The sequence below is a fragment of the Emiliania huxleyi genome (assembly GCF_000372725.1).
Source record: "Emiliania huxleyi CCMP1516 unplaced genomic scaffold EMIHUscaffold_56, whole genome shotgun sequence".
Lineage (NCBI taxonomy): Eukaryota > Haptophyta > Isochrysidales > Noelaerhabdaceae > Emiliania > Emiliania huxleyi.
Genome location: NW_005197803.1, coordinates 219,403 through 236,987, shown reverse-complemented (window position 1 = coordinate 236,987; position 17,585 = coordinate 219,403). Strand labels below are relative to the sequence as shown.

The window sequence follows — 17,585 nt, the reverse complement described above, 5'->3', positions numbered from 1 at the left end:
CTCTCTGCGACGGTGCGCGCGCTGCTGGCGGGCAGGAGGCAGGAGGGGGACGAGGCCGAGGTGACGCCTTCCGAGAGGCTGCCCACGGCCGCGCCCACACACCCGCGTGCCGCCTGCCGGCCAGCGCCTCGCCAGCCACCGCCCAGACGCGTTCTGACTGTTGCCGCTCCCGCCGACACCCCTCAGCCTCTCTGGCCGCCGCCGCCACCACCGACTCCCCTCCGCCTCCGCGCGCCGGCCTCACCCCCTGCCTGACGACCCCCCCCCCCCCCCCCCCCCCCCCCCCCTAGGCTGTGGTCCCGCCGATGTCGCTGGACCTCGTCGAGCTCGAGGAGAACTTGCGGCCGGCGCGCGTGGGCGGCTGGAAGGGAGACGAGTGCCGGAACCGGCCCCGAGGGCTCTCGGAACCTCCCTATCAGGCGCGCGAAGCAGAAGACAAGGCCGAGCTCGAGGCGGCGGCCTGGTGTGTTGCCGCTTCCGCCCTCCTCGCCGCCGCTCTCCCCCCTTCCACCTCGCTCCGCGCCGCCGCCCTCTCTCCTCGCCGAGTCGTTCAACGCTGCCATTCTGCTCTCCGCCGCCCGCCCCTCTCCACCGCAGTTCTCCTCACCGCCCGCCCGCCCTCTCTGATCCCCGCAGCCTCGCGTCGACCCTCCTCGTCCCGGGGTCCGCCGACGCAGCCTCCGGCAAGGGGTCGGAGGAGCTGCGCACGCTGCACTTGCAGCCAGTTGGGCAGGGCGCGGCGCAGGGCGCTGGGCGGGCTCGGAGCCTCTCGAGCCCTTACAACACAGGGGGGTCGGTCTCCCGAGAGGCCTCCCCCGAGGACGAGAAGGGGCCCGGCGTGCCGTGGGCCCTCCAGCTGCCGCCGTCGCCCGAGTCTGACCAGACTCGGCGCCGCAGCCGCGGCTACTCGGAAGGCGCCAGGGTGGTGTCGAGGGCGATCACCCCGCGGGCGGGCACTCCGCGGGCGGCCGGGGCGCCGGCGGCGGCGGCAGCCGCCGAGGCGGACGCGAAGGAGCCTTTGGACGACCTCTTATCGCTGGCGGCCAGCTGGGCGGTCCAGTTGCGCGATTTGTGGAACCGCAACGTCGAGTGCTACCAGTTTCCGGTGCCGCCGGAGCCGAAGGTGCCGCGCGGGTACTTGGTGTTTGCGGAGCAGAACGGCGGCTGTTTTGAGCTGCGGTGGAGCGTCGACAAGCCGGAGGCTCGCACGCTCGCACGCGTGCCGAGCCTTCCCTTTGCTTGCTCGGAACCTTCTCGGAACTGGCCCGTAGGGCGCGCTTGCTGCTTTCACCCCAAGCCAGCCGGTGCCCACTTTCAAGCTGACGAACAACGGCGGCCGGTCGGAGCTCTGCCGGGCGGTGGGGGACACTTCCAAGACACTTCCCCGCGCCGCCCCTCGCTACTCACGCGCCGCGGCCTCCGCCTCCTGCCGCGCCTCGCTGAGTCGGCACACGCACATCCCTGTGTGTGTGTCTTCCCGCTGCTCCGCGCGCGCAAGACTCGCCCTCGTTCCGTGCTCTCGACGCGCCCGCCCACGGGTGCTGTGCAGGTCGGCGGCCCGAACGTGAAGAAGTTCTACCGCGGCTGGCTGCAGTACATCAAGCTTGCGGCGCAGAGCGGCGCGCGGCTCGCGATCCACTCCAATGTCGCCAAGCAGCCCGTCGCGATCTACGTGATGCTCAGGGGCGACTCCACCATCGTGCCGCTCAAGGTGGGGGGGGAGGCGGTGCCGCTCGGTGGCGTCTTTGCTGTGGCCGTCGTTGGTGCGCGGAACGACGGCCTCCGCGGCGTGCGCCAGCTCGAGCCGCAGGTCTTTTTGTCGATCGGGGACAAGATCGGCGCATCGATGCCGCTCGGTGAGAGGTAGGTAGAGTCCATCCACGTCGAGTACTATGCGTGGGGCGGCGAGAGCGGGTGCATGGGGCGCGCGCGGCGCGGCGATCAGCATCGTGGCCAGCCTTCGTCGCGAGCGGTTCGCCGGCCGGAGATGCGTCTTGATAATGGGAGATGACTCGCTGATCCGGAGAGGCATCCTCTCTAGTCTCTGGAGGGGAGAATTGGTTGAGAGATTTGGTCGTGGGTGGCCGCGCGTCGGTAAAGGACGACGCGCGGACGTGTTTTGTACGGGCTACGGCATTCCTTGTATCTCTCTTACTCTTGGTCTTGAGCCGGCTCCGGCTCAGGTCGTGGGGCATAGCTCGGGTGTAAACGGGGTCTGGGGCGGGAGCCCCAGCCGGGGTCTGGGGCGGGAGCCCCAGCGGGGTGCGGGGCAGAGCCCCGCGAAGAAAATTTTGACGATTCTTAGCTCAAAATACACAAGATCTCCATCCTAAATCGCAATCTCTACGAGCATCGATCGAGGATGAAGCGCTCGTTCCCAGTGGGGATCTCCCACAGCTGATCGGGCGGGTCGGCGCGCTGCGTCTGTACGCGCCGTGCGATGCCTTGGAGCGCGACCCGACCGGACCGTCGCACCACATCCAAAGCGGCGCCGCCACCGAGCGGCGCAACCAGCTGCATCTCCACGTTGATCATGCGCAGCTCGGACGAGTTGAAGGTGAGGACTGCGGGTCCCTCTGGCGCGGCGCCCTCCGCAGCCGCGCCTGCCTCGGCGGCGCCTCGCCCCCCGCGCCTACCGCCACCACGCCCGCGTCCCCCACCGCCGCTGCCACCACGCCCCACAGCAGCAGCAGCAGCGGGCGTGGTGTCGGCGCCGGGGCGCCACGCCTTGAAGATCCGCCGCTCGTCGCCACCGCTCACGTCTCGATCGAACCACTCGACCTCGATCTCCATATCGCCGGGATCGTAGCGCACCCTCCCGCCTGTGCCTGCGACGCTGCCACCCGTCTGAAAGGGAGGCCTGAGAGCGACGGCGCGGCCGATCCAATACTGGTCCGGGTCGTCCTCGCCGCGGTTCTGCACCGCAACCCACACCGCGTTCGTGCTCTTCGCAAAGTGCGCCTTCAGCTGATCTCGGAGGGATCTAGAGAGCTGGCGGGTACGGGCCTTGGAGGAGGCTACGCCGGCAGCGTCCGAGCGCGCCACGCTGGTCTCCCTCCACCGCAAGCCCGGCGACGAGCAGCCGTGGCAGCGGTAGTTGGAATCCATGGTACCCTCGCCAGGAGCCGACGCCTGCATGCACGCGTCGCACCAGCACGCGAACGGCCGCTGAAGAGTCACGCCCTCACGCACGGGCATGAAGAGGAACGTCTTCTTCATGCCGGGCATCGACTCAAAGTCCTGTCCGACGGGGCGGATGATCTCAGCCGTCGGTGTGTACGACACCACGACCTCATTGATCGTCTTCTTGAAACGCCCTGCGCCAGCAATGGGGCAAGTTCGAGGCGCTGGTCGGCGTGTCCACGGCGACCTCCAACGCGACTCCCGAGTCTCTTCTCCAGTTGTGCGCCAACTCGGAACACTCCGTGTTCGTGATCATGGACGAGAAGGGCAATAAGCTTTTCGAGCTGGCCGACGCATACAGTAAGACACAGGGCGCAAACGCAAAGACCCTCCTCGAGCTCATGAGCGGCGTGCCTCAGAAGATCCAGCGCGGCGGGATCACTGGAGGACCCACGCCGCGAAGGGAGGGTGGCGGCCGAGCCCACAGAGCGAGAGAAACGCCCCTTATCCGTTAGGCCCTGAGGAGCCTCGCCGGCCGTTGCACTGCGAGCCCCCGCCGGGCTTCGCTGACGGTGACATCCTTGAGGACGGCGTCAAGGGTGACGATGAGGGCGATTCCAGCCTCTCCGCGGTCGCTGCGGCCCACGGTGTTTCTGCGGCCCTCGGTGGAGCCGCCCGGCCGTCACTCACCACCATGTGGGACGATGCGATTCCCTCATCGACTCACCGCGCCACACCCTCCCTGTTCACAGGGATCGAGGAAGAAGAGCCCGACGACGAGTCCGACGGCGAGCCCTGCGGCGAGTCGCAGGAGCCGGATGGCGGCAACGGTGGTGAGACCGACCCCGAGTCCAGCCACGACGAGTCGTCCAACAACTCGTCGGACGAGTCGGACGACAACGATGAGAGTGGCGACGACGACCAGTTGGCTCGTCTCAGCGCAACTCCCCCGCACAAAGGACGGAAACAACCATTAGACAGTGGTGGAGGGCACTGCCTGGCCCTGGGCAGCCCGGGACCAAACCACCCCTCACACCCGGCGCATGCCCGCCGCCGCATGCGGGGGCACCGTCTTGACGAGGAGCTCGCTCGCCAGGAGCTGCTGGTTCTCGAGCCGCTGAGGCCACGAGAGGTTGCTGTAGCAGCGGTCGCCCAAGCAGCCGGGATTCTTCAGCGGGGCGCGCACCTGCGCCACCATCTCCTCAAATGCGGGCGTCTTGACGAGTTGCCGCTCGCTATCGAGGTAGGCCACTCGCCGGCAGCGGTACTGGTAGCTTGTACCGGAGTGCGGGTCAAACTTGGAGCGGTAGTCCACCCTCACCAGATCTTGCGACGAGTCAAAGGCGACCTTCTCGCCGTCGGGGCCCTTCAGGGTTTCGCTGGCAGACGGGGCGTAAAAGAATCCAGCCGCGCCCGCCATGCTCAGCCACTTTCCACTCTTGCTCACGTGCAAAATCATGGGCGGCTGGCATGGAGCGCAGCATGCGAGGCAGGCGCCCCAGATGGTCGTGTCTCTTGCCCAGTTGGTATCCAGGCGCTTGGTAGCGACGGCAGTTGCCCTTCCGGTGGCGCCTGGCTCCAGTCTGCCTCTTGAAGCGTGATGAGGAGCTCGTTGACGACATTGTCTTGCATCCAAAAGACACCGCGGTACCGGTCCGGGCAGGCTTCGGGCGAGCCGCCCGAGAGCATTCGCCGCCAGACTTCGTCGTCGCTGTGCAGGATGTCCAAAGTCTCGAGCCCTCCGCAGCCTTTGAGCGAAGCACCGCAGCAGGCTGCGCACGGCGCACAGGTTGGCGTCCGGTGAGAGTACCAGTTGCATATCCCGATGAGGCCGCAGCACGCGTTGAACGGCGTCTGCGACGGCGAGAGCTGCGGCGGCGCGTACAGTCCGTCATCCGGGAGGACCGGGTGCTTCTCGTCGAAAGCGATGAGGAAGCTGGGGTCCCAGATGTCGCGGACCTGATTCACGATCCCACACGCCATGGTGCGGACGTAGGACCCTTGGAAGGACCTCAGACCTCAGAGAAATTGGGCGCGAAGTGCCTCGAAAGAAAAAATCTCACGGTTATGTGGGCGGAGACATGCTTTTGGGCACGCCCTGCGAGCGGGGCGGGTTGCGCACTGACCCTCTGTGTTCGTGTGCGTCGCCCATCTCTCCCTGGAGATCACTGCTCTATTTATTTATTTATGCTTTTGGGCGCCGCGAGAGCAACAACGTGAGTGTTAGATTTGTTTGGTATTGCTAAAAATCTCTCCGCGAGAGGGCGCGGCTGGAGGCGCGCGAGAGAGGCGAGCGGGAGAGAGGGGAAAGGGAGCAAAACAAGCAGGCTGGTGTAAGAAAACAATCCCGCGTGCCGCGTCTCTCAATGGGTACCTCTTAGCAGGAGGATGTACGCGCGAAGAGAGATGAGGAGCAGCAGGGACCCGAGGGACCATGTGGAAGACGGCTAGTGCTAGTCCCCCATCGGGAGGACGACCCCGGCTAGTCGCCGACCACACCCACAAAGAACCTTCCACAAAGATCGCAAGGGCGGGGGCCTGTTCCTTTTTACCCATCTCACAGTAGAGAGGTGTCCGTTTTTATTTATTATTTAATGGGTACCTTATGGCTCCCGGGGGTAAAGACAGCGCTGTTGGTCAGGATACGCTGCGAAGAGAGCGATGCTGCGCCGAGAGGCGAGAGCGACAAGACCTTGAGGCCCGCATTCAGCACTGCGGATCAAGCATCATGCGGACACGACAGCGTGCACGCCGAGCGTATGGAGCACCTCTTCGCAGTGCCCAGCGCGCACCTGGTCAGCCAGCGTCGCTGCGAGCAGATCACGGAACGAGTCAGAGCTCTCGACCACAACAGGGTGTATTCTGTTCTTTTTGAGCGACATTGCCGATCGCCTGTGAGCAGATCGTAGCCGGGTCGTGGCCGATTCTTCAGGGACGACCTAACTGTAGTGCGCGTCGGGCTGGTGGTTCGACACCGAGACGTTTTCCAACGGACGACATCGTTTTAGCTTCTTAGGTTAGACCCCCTTCCCGGACCCCAACCCTGTGCGCAGGAAGCATTGCGCCGGCCTTTTTCTTTGAGAGCGCCTTCGTTGTTAAATAGAAACAGGAGGCATTCCTCGCGTTAATTAGTGTCAGCTCCGCACACCACCCACTCCGGCTCCCAGCCGACCGACCGGGCGGCGAGCAGGAGGAAGAGCAGATGCTGAGCCGATTCTTTTTAGTGCCCAGTCCCTAGGATTTTAAATGATTGGTTTGAGCGGCGCCCCCTCGCCCCTCCTGGGGCTGTGGGCGAGAGCCTGAGAGCGAGAGAGAGTTGTTTTTGTTTGCTGTGGGATGGAACGGGCAGGCAGCGTCCGACGCAATTCGTTACCTCCCATGGGATAAATAAAAGCAACCAATGAGAGGCGACGTGAACTCCATACCTTACCCCACTAAAACCTCGAACCCTGCCTGGTCGCCGGCGAGCCCTGTCGGTGTGACGCTCCCACACGACATGGCTGGCGACCAGGGCACGTGTGCTGCGCCGTCTCAGCTCTCGCACATTGCCGCCTCACAGCTTGGCGAGGCACGCCGGTTCTGGGCGGACAAGCAGATACGGACGGCGATGCTGGTGCCGTGGGCCGAGGCGGTGACCGCAGCCTTCACGGGCCCAATATACCCTTTCTTCATGCAAAACCTCGGCCTCGACGCGGGCGGCATGGGCAAGCTGCGCACCGTGCAGCACGCGCTCAACGCGGCGAGCGCGCCCATCGCTGGCTGCCTCCTCGATGCACGCGGCCCCTTTCTTGGCATCGCGCTGCCCGCGTCCCTCTGCGCGATCGGCTGCGCCATCCGATCGATGGCGCAGAGCACGAGCTGGCTCGTCGCCGCCAACGTCTTCTCGGGCCTCAGCGGCGCCAAGACGGAGATGGCGACGGCGCACCTGAGCAGGCACACCGACCCGTCGCGCCGCACGTTGGCGGTGAGCGCGGCGAGGGTGCAGCTGCAGGCGCTGGCTCTGCTGGGCACCCTGCTCTTCACGCCAACCAACTGGGCGCGCGCCGCCGCCACTTTTAGCCCGCCTCTCCGGCCCGCCGTCCAAGGCACCCGGCTCTCCACTACTACCTCCGCGCACGGCTCTCCACCGCCTCCGCGCACCGCCCCCTGGCAGGTGCTGACTGCGCTGCTGCCAGAGAGCACGTGGGGCATGCTGCGCTTCCGGCTGCTGATCAGCCTCTGCGTCTTCGGGTGCGGCTTTGGCGTGATCGTGCTCTGCTGCTCCGCCGGTACGCTCGTCTTTTACTCCTCGGAGGCCGGAGCCGTCTTTCACTCCTCGGAGGCCGGAGCGCTGCAGCCCCGCACGTTGCGGCGGAGCGACGTGGACCTCGGCGCGGCGCGAGGCGCCGAGGTCGGCCGCTGCTGCGGCGACGCGGACGGCTCCGACGCGGCCACGGAGGAGAGCAGCAGCCACGACCCCGAGGGGTATCCCGTCGAGGGCCGCCTCGCGGGCGCCTCAAGCTGCATGTCGTCGCGGCTGCGGACGGTGGGGCTCGCCGCCGCCTCTCGCCGCCGCCGCCCTCGCCGCGGCGCTCAGCCGCCGCCCTTGCCGCTCGCAGGCGCGGCTGGCGCTCTGCCTCGTCGCCCTCTGCCTGGCCGCCGCGACGCGCGACACGCTCGCCGTAGTGTGGCCGCTCTACCTCAAGGCGCACTTTGGCTGGGCGGAGAAGGAGTACGGCCTGCTGCTGCCGCTCCAGCAGGCCGAGCCCCCGAGAGGAAGGAGGGATGTGCGGGCGCAAGGAGCGTGCGCCCAATCTACTCGGCCTTCACCTGCCCCCCGCCTGCAGGCCGCCGCCTTTGGCCTCGTCGCGACGCCGCCGCTGCAGGATGCGCTCGGCTCGCGCGCCTCGCTGCTGCTCGCCGGCTGCGGCGGCGTGGCCTCAGCTCCTAGATGCGGAGCATAGAAACCCCCTGACCTTCACGTCTGGAGGCCGCCATGCCGCCCGAGTACGCGCGCACTCCGGCCGCGGTCCCGCGGCACGCGTCGCGACCGCGCTGCCCCCTTCCGCCTAGCGCAGGCCTGCCACGTGAGCGCCTTGCTGCTTCGCGCGCCGAGCCCAAACACGGAGGGGCTGCACGTGCTGCTGTTCCTCGCCGGAGGGCTGCTCGGCGGCGCGACGGCGCGCGCTGGGCGGGCGCACGGCGTTGAGAGCGGTGGGCGCGGGTTGAAGCGAGTTTGCGGCGTCTCGGCTCCGTAGGAGCTGCTCCTCGTGTCCCTCTCGTCGACCGCGCTGCCTCCCCGCGCGCAAGGCTCGCCTCTCCGCGCGCCACGCCCGAGGACGCGATCTCGGCCACGCTTCCGATCGATTTCGCCGAAGCGTCTGGCGGTAGGCCGTCTCTTTGCGCTCCTCTCGATGACGAAGCTCGGCGGCTCGGTGGGCGGCAGCCTCTACTGCACCGCCCAGTTTCAGGTGTCGCTCGACGCGGCGAGCGGGCCGTACTTCCTGCGCGGCGGCGCGGCGCCCGTCGTCTGGCTCGCCCTCCCCTCGCTCCTCGCCCTCCTCGCCCTGGCTTGCGTCTTGCCGCCGGCCGCGGGCGGGGAGAGGGACGCCTCGGGCTGCGAGGAGGTCTCCGTTGAGGAGGAGAGCAGCAGCAGCATTGAGGCGAGCCCGAGGGTGAAGCGGCACGACCGCTAGAGGGGCAGAATGAAAGTGTGTATTTTGCGCGTTCACTAGCGGCGCGCGGCGTGTGCTTCTGTGCAGTCTCGCTGGGAGCGTCGCTGCGGACGGGCCGGTGTGGAGCCCCAGCGCGCGCGGTTCCGGGACACATCACTCATCAGTGCTACAGTGCAGTGCAACCCGACCCGCACAAGACCGTGCAGGGGGCGTCGCGTCACGCGTGTCGCGTGTGTGCTATCGTCTCGGCCCTGTAAGTAGAGTACGGATGTATTCATCAGTAATCAATACTCCTATGCGATCATATGCAAAAAGGCGCGGGCACATACCGGTCTCGCCGCCGACCGCGCACGCTCCGTCGACCGTCCTCGACGCGAGATTCCCCGCGACCCGATGGTGCCATTAGGAAGAGAAAGAATTCAACGAACAGAACTCTCTCTCTGCGAGCACACGGGTTCGACACAACGCCGCAGTCGAGGAAGAGAAAGAATGTCCGTGTTGCCGACGCGCGCGCGCGTGCGATCCCGATGGTGCCATTCCACCGACCAGTGCGACGGCAAGCACGGCCCTGTGTATCTTGGTGCTCTGCAGAAGCCCGAAAACCTCGAGCGAGCTCAACTCGCACTGCCGAATACGAGCTGGAGGCCAACGAGCCAACGTTGCTGGCGATTGTTGCTTCCGGCCGTGCTTGAGGCGACGCGGCAGCAGAGTGCCTCGGCGGTTTACCAGTTTGGCGTGTACCTCGGAGCTTCAATGTACCTCTATCGGAAGTGGTGGCCCGACTCGAAACTCCTCGCCTTTGACTCCTTTGCTGGCTTGCCGGATGAGCAGCGAGGCGAGGTGCGGAGAGCGACATGGGTGGCAGGCACATTCGGCGTCGATGGGACGGCGGTGATGCAGCGCATCATCAAGGACCTCGGCGCCCACACGCGACTATATCCCGGCTTTTTCAATGTGACGCTGACGCCCGAGCTGGCGACGACGCTGCCGCCGGCAACGCTCGTCGACATCGACTCCGACATCTATCGCTCGGCATACGAAGCGCTCGATTGGATGTTTGCAAACCGCCTGGCGCGCGTCGGCACGATCATTGCCTACGATGACTGGCTAGACTATGCGTGCGCACCAACGCTCGGCGGCGCCGAGTTGCGCGCGCTGCCGAGGCGGGAAGTGGAGGACAGCATGCGCACTGGGTTCATGCCTCCTTCGCGGCGGACCCGCTGGCGTGACTCGAAGATGAGCGTCGCCGTGCGCGCGCGTGCCAAGCAGCGCATCTACCCGCGCCTCCTCGCCGCTGGCGAGCCCAAGGCGCACTCGGAGATTGCAAAGCGCCACAGCGTGCGCTTCCGCTGCCTCGCTGGCTCGTGTCGACCCGCGCGCTTGCCGAAGCCGGCGTGTGACCCGCACCACGCATTCGGCGCCATCTTTGTCGTCGAGGGCGTGGGCGGCGCGTCCGATCACGGCATCGAGATGGGCGACGGCGACGACCTGGACGCCTTTCGGAAGAGCGACGCCGCCTGCAAATGGGTTAGGAATCACCGATTCACCACCAATGCGAGTGATTGGCACCTGCCCGCGACTTGACGCGTTGGCGTATGACTACTACGAAAGTGAATGCATCGCATGTTCCGAGAAGCGAGAACCGAGATCCGTGTCGGTTGCGAGTTTCTTAAATTTTCAAGTCTGTAGTCTCGTGTCTTCGTGGCCCTACAGCTACACACACTTTACACGCTGCAGTCTGAGTCTGACCACTGACGCACGTCCGCTCCACCGCACCTGTAACATCCACGGGAACGCTCAACCGTCTAACAGATCGCCGAGCAGCTCCGCGCCTGGAATCGGCGTCGCGCTCGCACCCGGGCTGAGGAGGTCCATGTCGATGACGCCCGCTCACCACACGTACTCGAGTACGACCAGGACATGCACATGCACGTCCCGCATACAATGGCGAGCATCAGCCTGCGATCCCGTACAGCGGGTTGTTTTGGGAAGGCCCCGTCGTCCCGGGTTCGTAAGCGGGGGCATTGCCGCTCCCCCAGTTCTTGCACGCGGGCGAGTACCTCCCATACGGGCACGGCTGCTGTGGAGCTTCGTACACGACGGTAGTAGGCCGCTGCGACATCGCGGACCCGAGCAGCATGCCGCCCATCATGCCCACAGCCAGCCCGCCGCCGGGCCGCCGGCCAAACCGCCCGAAGCGCCGCTCCGTGACTGTGTCAGCCACCGGCGTGCACTTCTTGCCGGCCCCTGGAATCGACACCATTTCGTCAACAGACTGGCAGACGAGTCCCTGCGCACAGCTCGGGAACGCCTTGCCGGTGGTCTCGTCGAAACCATCGCACGTCTCGCCCTGCTGCGCCAGCCCCTCGGTGGGAAGGTGCGCGGCGCACGCCATTCGGGTGCAGGCCATCCGGCCTTTGTCGCAAAAGCAGCTGTTGCACTCGTTTGCGCCCGTGTCCTTGCCGTGCCAGCCGTCGAGAACTGCCTCGCCGCCGCTGAGCGTGCACGAGCCGGACGTCAGCGAACTGGCGCCCGTGCGCTGAGCGGCGTAGAGAAGGAAGGTCGACACGACGAGAGCTAGCGCCACGGCAGATACTGCCCGGCGCGGCCGGACGCGATGCTCGGGAGGGCCTGGAGCGATCATTGCTGGCCTGTTTCTGCTCTCGCCGCCGCGGCTGAAGAGGAGGCGGCAGGCTCGCACAACCTGTATTTTCTTCTCAGTAACAAGGCCTGTGAACATAGGAGGTATTTTCTTCTCAATAACAAGGCTGTGAACGGGGGAGTGCGTTTATGGAGCTCCGCAACTCGAGATCCCTCGAGAGTTCACGCGGAGTAGGCTGGGGTTACAGTCCTACGTCCGGAGACGAGACACGAACATGCAAAAAAGAATTTTGTGCCGTTTCCGTGCCTTGTCGCGGCTCGACGTCGAGACCGGCTCGTCGTGCAGCGCAGCACTTCAGTGCCAGCATGTGCACAGCCGCCCACTTAATCATGGCGATGGGCTCCGCGGCGTTCTCTCCTGCGGCGCCGCACCCAGCAGCAGCAGCGACGCGTGCCCGCTCCGTCCGCATGGCCGCAGCCGTCGACACCGGCGGCGCTGCGATCGTGGTCAAAGGCGTCGATGTCTGGGCCGGCGACAGCCCTCTCATCCTGGACGTGAACTGGAGCGTGATGCCGAACGAGCGCTGGGCGATTCACGGCACCAACGGTTGCGGGAAGTCGACGCTGCTCCGGGCGATCAGCGCGGCAGCGAATGGCGACGGCGGCGGCCGGCTCGCGGACGGCGGCCAGCTCGTCGTGTCGTCGTCGCTGCGGCTCGGCATGCTGGAACAGACCGCGGTGTCGGGCGCCGACACGACGGTGCGCGAGGAGGTTGTCTCGCGGATGGAGAGGTACCAGGCGGCCAAGGCTGCGCTCGACTCGGCGGTCGAGTCGTGCGTCCTCGGCACCGACGAGGAGCTCGAGTGCCTGGAGGCGGCGCAGTCGGAGTACGCGGCCGCCGGCGGGTACGAGATTGAGGCGCGCATCTCAAAGGTGCTGCAGGGGCTCGGCTTCGAGACGGAGGAGTTTGACGCGCCCTGCTCCTCCTTCTCTGGCGGCTGGCAGATGCGCATCGGCCTCGCGCGGCTGCTGCTCTCCGAGCCGGAGAGTCTCCGACGAGCCCACACCACGGTTCGGGTACACTCCACGACGTTTTTCAGGGCCTGTTCTGTAGGAGCTGCTCATCATGGACGAGCCCACCAATCACCTCGACGCCGCCGCGCGCCGCTGGCTCGGCGATTACGTGGGCGCGTACCAGGGCACGGTGCTCGTTGTCTCCCACGACGCCGAGTTTCTGCGCCGCGCATCCAACAGCATCGCCGAGGTCGCGGGAGGGCGGCTCGAGCTGTACAAGTCGGTGACGTACGACAAGTTCCTGGAGGAGCGCGAGGAGCGGCAGGCGCGCGTGCGGGCGACGGTGGAGGCGCAGGAGCGAGAGCGCAAGCGCATGCAGGACTTCATTGATCGCATGGGCGCAAAGGCGTCCAAGGCGACGCAGGCCAAGGACCGGCAGGGCAAGCTCGAGAGGCTGGCGAAGCAGCAGGCGGCCGCAAAGGCGCTGCTGATTGGCCAGCAGCGCCGCCCTTCGCTCACGCTCGCAGCGCCGCCGCCGTGTGGCATGACGCCGTTGGCGCTGGCCGGCGCCGACATCCGCCACCCGCTCGGGGCGCAGGACATCATCACGGGCGCCGACCTCGCCGTGGCAAAGGGCATGCGGCTGATCTTGCGCGGACCGAACGGCGCCGGTAAGTCGACGATCCTAAAGGCCCTCGCCGGGTCGTTGCGTCTGGGCGAGGGGCAGCGCGTCGCCGACGAGCGGCTCGAGCTGGGCGTGTTTGCGCAGGACCTCGCGCAAGAGCTGCCGCAGGACGTGGTCGCGTTCGAGTACGTCTCGCAGACCGTCCGCCGGACAGACGGCACCGTCACGGACGAGCGGTGCAGGGCCGTCATGGGTGCTCTCGGCCTCGTCGGCGACAAGGCGGCGCGATCGATCGGCGACCTGTCAGGCGGCGAGAAGGCGCGCGTGGCGCTCGCGACATTCTGCCTCACGCCGTGCAACGTCCTCCTCCTCGACGAGCCGACAAACCACCTCGACGTGGACGCGATCGCCGCGCTGCTCGACGCCATCGGCAAGTACAACGGAGCGCTCGTCGTCGTCTCGCACGACCGCGCCTTTTGCGAGGCGATTGACGCCACGCACGTCGGCTATGTCGCCGACGGCAAGGTGCTGGTCGAGGAGCGATCGTTGCGGCAGTCCGACTTCTCAGAGTTGGACCGCGGGGTGGTGAACGTGGCGGGCGCGGTGAGCGCGCCGCCGCCGCCGCCGTCGCTGGCAGAGCCAGAGCGCACGGCGGAGGAGGGCGGGCCGCAGGACTCCGCGCCGAAGCCGCCCGAGAGCCTAGAGGACAAGATTGCGGCGGCGGAAGCGGCGATCGAGGCGCTCGGCGCAGAGCGGGCGAGCTGTGGGGAGGAAGGGGCATTGCTGGCAGAGCTGGAAGAAGAGAAGCGGGGCGCGCTGCAGGCCGAGGTGGAGGCGTGGCGCGCCGAGCTGGAGGAGCGCGCTGCGCAGAGAAAGGCCGCCGAGGAGGCACTCGAAAAGGTATTTAATCGCGGCTTTGAGCCGCCACCGCCGCCGCCGCCCCCTCCTCCTCCGCCGCCTGCTCCTGCGCCGTCGCAGCGGCAGCTAGCCAAGCTGTCCGAGGAGCTCTCCAGAACGGGCAGGGTGAAGAAGAAGGAGAAGGAGAAGAAGAAGAAGTTCGGCAAGCGCGAAAAGGCGGAGTATGCCACCATCGAGGCTGACGTCGCCGAGCTCGAGGCTGCCGCGGCGAAGGCTGAGGCTGAGCTGCAGGAGGTGATTGCCTCGAGGAAGCGGCTTCCTCAGATGCAGCAGTTGGCGCTGGTCAATGCGGCCGCAGCCGCGCGCCGGGCTGCAGATGATAAGATGGACCGATACTTGGAGCTTGAAGAGATGCTCAGAGCTTGCCGAGGAGCGAGGCGCTTGAGCGCGCCAGTCGATATAGCATAACTCATAGCCACTCACAATCCCGCGTCTATGTCTATCGCCGCCAAAAACGATGTTACCCGGTAACAGGTTTGGGGGAGTAACCACTAACATTAGAGTATAAAGTTCTTAGTTGACGCGCCCCGCGTCATCTCCGCCGCCGCTCATCATTTTGACCTCTACGACCCACCGCGCACCAGCCACCGCGCACACAAGACACATTTTCGGCATTCGCGCGCGCGCGCACACACACGCTGGTCGCTCACAACGTCCGCAAAAGACACCGCAGTCCGCACCCCCCCGGGCCGGAAGTGTCTCCCTCAAGGTCGGGTCGCGCCCACGCGCGTCCCGGGGAGCCACCGCGATCGCGCCGTCTCTGTCTTGTGCGCGCTGCGCCTGCGGCCTACGCCGACAGCTGCGGGCACGGTGGCGGCCTCGGCTGCCAGACGTCGGCGAATTGCCAGGCGACAGCGGCGCGCTCGCGATGGCCCTCGGCCTCAGCGCCACGTCCGAGGGCATCGAGCGCATCGGCCGCGCCGGAGAGGGACCATCCGTTCTCCGGGAAGTCGTGCAGGTCGCGGGTAAAGGCGGCGAGGGAGGCGGTCGCGTTCGAGGCGCGCAGCACATACCCGAGGCACTGCCGCGGTGGGTAATACCAGCGCGGCGGCTCCATGTACGGCATCTTGTCCACCGCCGCCACGGCCTTGGCCAGCGCTCCGGCGGCTCTCACGCCGTCGCCCTCGATGCGCCACGCCCGGGCGGCCTCGAGCTCGGCTTGAACCACCTCTGCCCACTCCGACTTTGCGGAGGCGTTGATGGCGCGCGCGGCTTCGGCGTCCGCCCTCTCGGCCGTCCGGCCATCGGCCAGAGCGTACATGGCGAGCGCCCGCGCGAGGCGGAAGGCACCCTCGTTGTACGCTCCCTCGTCGCCCCACGTCCGAGGCACTGCTTCCGAAAGCACCTCCTCCCACCGCGCAAACCGAGCCAGCGTCAACACAGCCTCGGGGGACGAGGGCCCAGCGCAATCGATGCACGCCACCTTGCCCGCAGGCGTCAGCTCCGGCCCAGCCAGCGCCGAGGTGACATTGCGAGCACCCTCCATGGCGATGGCGCTCATGCCCGCGAAGCGCGCAAGCGCCGTGAGCATCTTGAGGTTGTGGCCGTGCGCATAGGGGTGGAGGCAGCGCGACAGGTAGCGCTGGTTGTTGGCTTCGGTGCGAAGAGAGGTGTCGACCCCGGAGGCGTATCGGCCGACGCGAAGGAAGAGATGCGCCGGCATGTGCGTCAGGTGACCTTGCGCCGGGGCGAGCGCCTCGCCGTGGGTCGAGTAGAGGGCCTGTGCAGCTTCGACCGCCTGCCAGCGAAAGGAGGCTGGCGCGTTGGTCGGCTCCATCAGATGGATTAGCAGGTGGATGGTGAAGGCGTGCGGCGTCCCGCCGTCGCCGCCTCGGACGTGGTCGAGCAGCATGGTCTTGATTGGACGCAGTTTCGGCTTGAGTGGAAAGTGGGAGCCGCCGGCCTCGCCCTCGTAGTAATTCCAAGGCGTCGCCGCCATCGCCGCATTCGCGCACATGGCTGCAGTGTCCGCGTCGGTGACGTTCCCGCACAAGGCGTGTGCGTACGCGCTGACGTTGCCTGTCGCCGGCGGCGCTGCCACGAGCGACTGGATGCTCGCGATGAGGTGCTTTGTCTTGCTTGTGAGCAGCGGCTGCTCGGCGGCCAGCCTCGCGGCGTCGCGGACGGCGACGTTGAACGCTGCCTGATCCTCGATGCCGTAGTTGATGTTGGGTGCGAGGCTCTGTGCGATGCCCCAGTGGCACAGTACGCAGTCCGGAGCGAGTGCAGCGGCGGTGCGGAAGCCGCAGAGAGAGATTTTGAGAGAGATTTTTAGCAATACCAAATAGGTAGGTAGGTAGAAAGGTGAAGAACAGCCAGGCTCGGACTGGACACCAAATGTTTTTGTTTGCCGGAAAACCTTGCTCCTTGGAGCACTTGGAGTGCAGTCATCAGCCTCACATCCAGGGCCGAGGAGCTGAGAAGCGCACCCAGCGGGCCGGATGATCGGGATCGGGTTGCGGGCAAGAGAGCCCTAGCCCCGGGGGTGCGCGTTCGCAGGGGAAGGGCCTTAAAGTAAACACACCAAACCTGGGTACATCCCAAACAAGAACGGGCCCTTGGTCTGGGTCTAGTAGTCGAGTAGTCGGACCGACCGAGTGCGTGGTCGCGGTTAGCGGCTTGGTTGGCAGTTGGTTGGCCCTAGGTAGGTAGGTAGAAAGGTGAAGAACAGCCAGGCTCGGACTGGACACTGGCCCTAGGTAGGTAGGTAGTAAGGTGAAGAACAGCCAGGCTCGGACTGGACACCAACGCGGTATGGGTGGACGCTAGACAGATGATGACGACACGCACGAGCGACACACAGACACAAACAAGCTCACAAGACACACAGCCAGCTGGCTGCCACACACCCTGAGTCGGCGTACACATAACTCAGGGCCACATCCTCCCTGTCGCCCCCCCCAGCACTCCACGGTGCCAAGGGCACAAACAAGGGCACAACTCAAACAACAGACGACAGGAAGTGATATGTGAGGCTAGAGCAGTTTGCTCCACCTCTAGCAATCTCACCGGCCGGCAAAGGCACGGACGAGACCATGTGTGGGGTCTAGTGAGGTGTCTATGGACGCGCTCCTCAGAGGCTAGCTGCCTACAGCTAGCCCTTCTCGCACTCACAGGCGATGACAGTCCAATGTATGAGCGTATGCAAGTTGAGGCGCGTGGGCTAAATCTAGGCCGCACGTCGTGGCACTATGACGAAGTAGACGTGCGGCCGCAGCGCGCCCGCCGCAGGCTCGGCGGTGCGCGCGTGTTAGCGACAAAGTTGCGGGTGGAGCCATGCCCGACTTTTCGAAGGTGAGGCCTCTGCGACGAGTGCCAGCCGCGCTGCGGAGCCACGCCCTTCGAGCCGCGTCCCGTCAGCACTGTCCCCGAGTGGTCCCGCCTCAGCGGCACACACTCTCGACCAGGACAGTCCCGCCAACGGAAACGTGTCGCGCGCCGGCGACGATTGCGGCGTGGTCGTTTTGAAGCAAAGATGGCACGACCACCGCCCTGCTTCGCAGACCGGGCAAGGAGGGGCCCGCTCCCGTTCCGCGAGGAACAGGAGGTTTCCCCCCCTCCCCCGGCCTGAGCAGCGGCGGATGGAAGGCAGCCCCGTGAGTCGAGGGCGGCGCGACCATTGCCGAGCTCCAGCGACCAAAGGCCCTCTC

General features: G+C 66.3%; 7 protein-coding genes across 7 annotated transcripts; 4 read left to right on the top strand and 3 right to left on the bottom strand.

Moving 5' to 3' along the window:
• Positions 1-305: 305 nt before the first annotated feature.
• On the top strand, positions 306-2,162 carry EMIHUDRAFT_452091 (hypothetical protein; the record flags this gene model as incomplete). Its single annotated transcript, XM_005765244.1, has 5 exons — positions 306-467; positions 689-925; positions 1,061-1,186; positions 1,272-1,358; positions 1,550-2,162. 5 exons carry the CDS (start codon positions 306-308, stop codon positions 1,865-1,867), a joined length of 930 nt encoding a protein of 309 aa, XP_005765301.1. The 3' UTR covers positions 1,868-2,162.
• Positions 2,163-2,343: 181 nt separating this feature from the next.
• EMIHUDRAFT_213094 (hypothetical protein) lies at positions 2,344-3,228 on the bottom strand (the record flags this gene model as incomplete). Its single annotated transcript, XM_005765243.1, has 1 exon — positions 2,344-3,228. One exon carries the CDS (start codon positions 3,226-3,228, stop codon positions 2,344-2,346), a length of 885 nt encoding a protein of 294 aa, XP_005765300.1.
• A 3,396-nt stretch (positions 3,229-6,624) lies between these two features.
• EMIHUDRAFT_452090 (hypothetical protein) lies at positions 6,625-9,070 on the top strand. Its single transcript, XM_005765242.1, has 6 exons — positions 6,625-7,159; positions 7,277-7,648; positions 7,809-7,889; positions 7,950-8,036; positions 8,181-8,316; positions 8,494-9,070. Exons 1-6 carry the CDS (start codon positions 6,731-6,733, stop codon positions 8,796-8,798), a joined length of 1,410 nt encoding a protein of 469 aa, XP_005765299.1. The 5' UTR covers positions 6,625-6,730; the 3' UTR covers positions 8,799-9,070.
• A 460-nt stretch (positions 9,071-9,530) lies between these two features.
• EMIHUDRAFT_213089 (hypothetical protein) lies at positions 9,531-10,361 on the top strand (the record flags this gene model as incomplete). The annotated part of the gene is made up of 1 exon (XM_005765241.1): positions 9,531-10,361. One exon carries the CDS (start codon positions 9,531-9,533, stop codon positions 10,359-10,361), a length of 831 nt encoding a protein of 276 aa, XP_005765298.1.
• A 94-nt stretch (positions 10,362-10,455) lies between these two features.
• Positions 10,456-11,466, bottom strand: EMIHUDRAFT_357156 (hypothetical protein). The gene has a single exon (XM_005765240.1). It carries the CDS (start codon positions 11,185-11,187, stop codon positions 10,732-10,734), a length of 456 nt encoding a protein of 151 aa, XP_005765297.1. The 5' UTR covers positions 11,188-11,466; the 3' UTR covers positions 10,456-10,731.
• A 380-nt stretch (positions 11,467-11,846) lies between these two features.
• EMIHUDRAFT_66965 (hypothetical protein) lies at positions 11,847-13,551 on the top strand (the record flags this gene model as incomplete). The annotated part of the gene is made up of 2 exons (XM_005765239.1): positions 11,847-12,449; positions 12,496-13,551. Coding segments are annotated over 2 exons (1,659 nt in total), but the record flags the coding sequence as incomplete, so codon positions are not given.
• A 1,171-nt stretch (positions 13,552-14,722) lies between these two features.
• Positions 14,723-16,326, bottom strand: EMIHUDRAFT_213086 (hypothetical protein; the record flags this gene model as incomplete). Its single annotated transcript, XM_005765238.1, has 2 exons — positions 14,723-16,117; positions 16,312-16,326. 2 exons carry the CDS (start codon positions 16,324-16,326, stop codon positions 14,723-14,725), a joined length of 1,410 nt encoding a protein of 469 aa, XP_005765295.1.
• Between the last annotated feature and the right edge of the window lie 1,259 nt (positions 16,327-17,585).

Excerpts from the sequence above, each read along its gene's own strand:
- EMIHUDRAFT_357156 (XM_005765240.1), bottom strand. The coding sequence starts at position 11,187 with ATGGCCTGCACCCGAATGGCGTGCGCCGCGCACCTTCCCACCGAGGGG.
- EMIHUDRAFT_452090 (XM_005765242.1), top strand. The coding sequence starts at position 6,731 with ATGCTGGTGCCGTGGGCCGAGGCGGTGACCGCAGCCTTCACGGGCCCA. Across the intron at positions 7,890-7,949 it reads CCCCGAGAGGAAGGAGGGAT|GCCGCCGCCTTTGGCCTCGT; the intron begins GTGCGGGCGCAA and ends CCCCGCCTGCAG. Across the intron at positions 8,037-8,180 it reads TGCTCGCCGGCTGCGGCGGC|GCCTGCCACGTGAGCGCCTT; the intron begins GTGGCCTCAGCT and ends CGCCTAGCGCAG.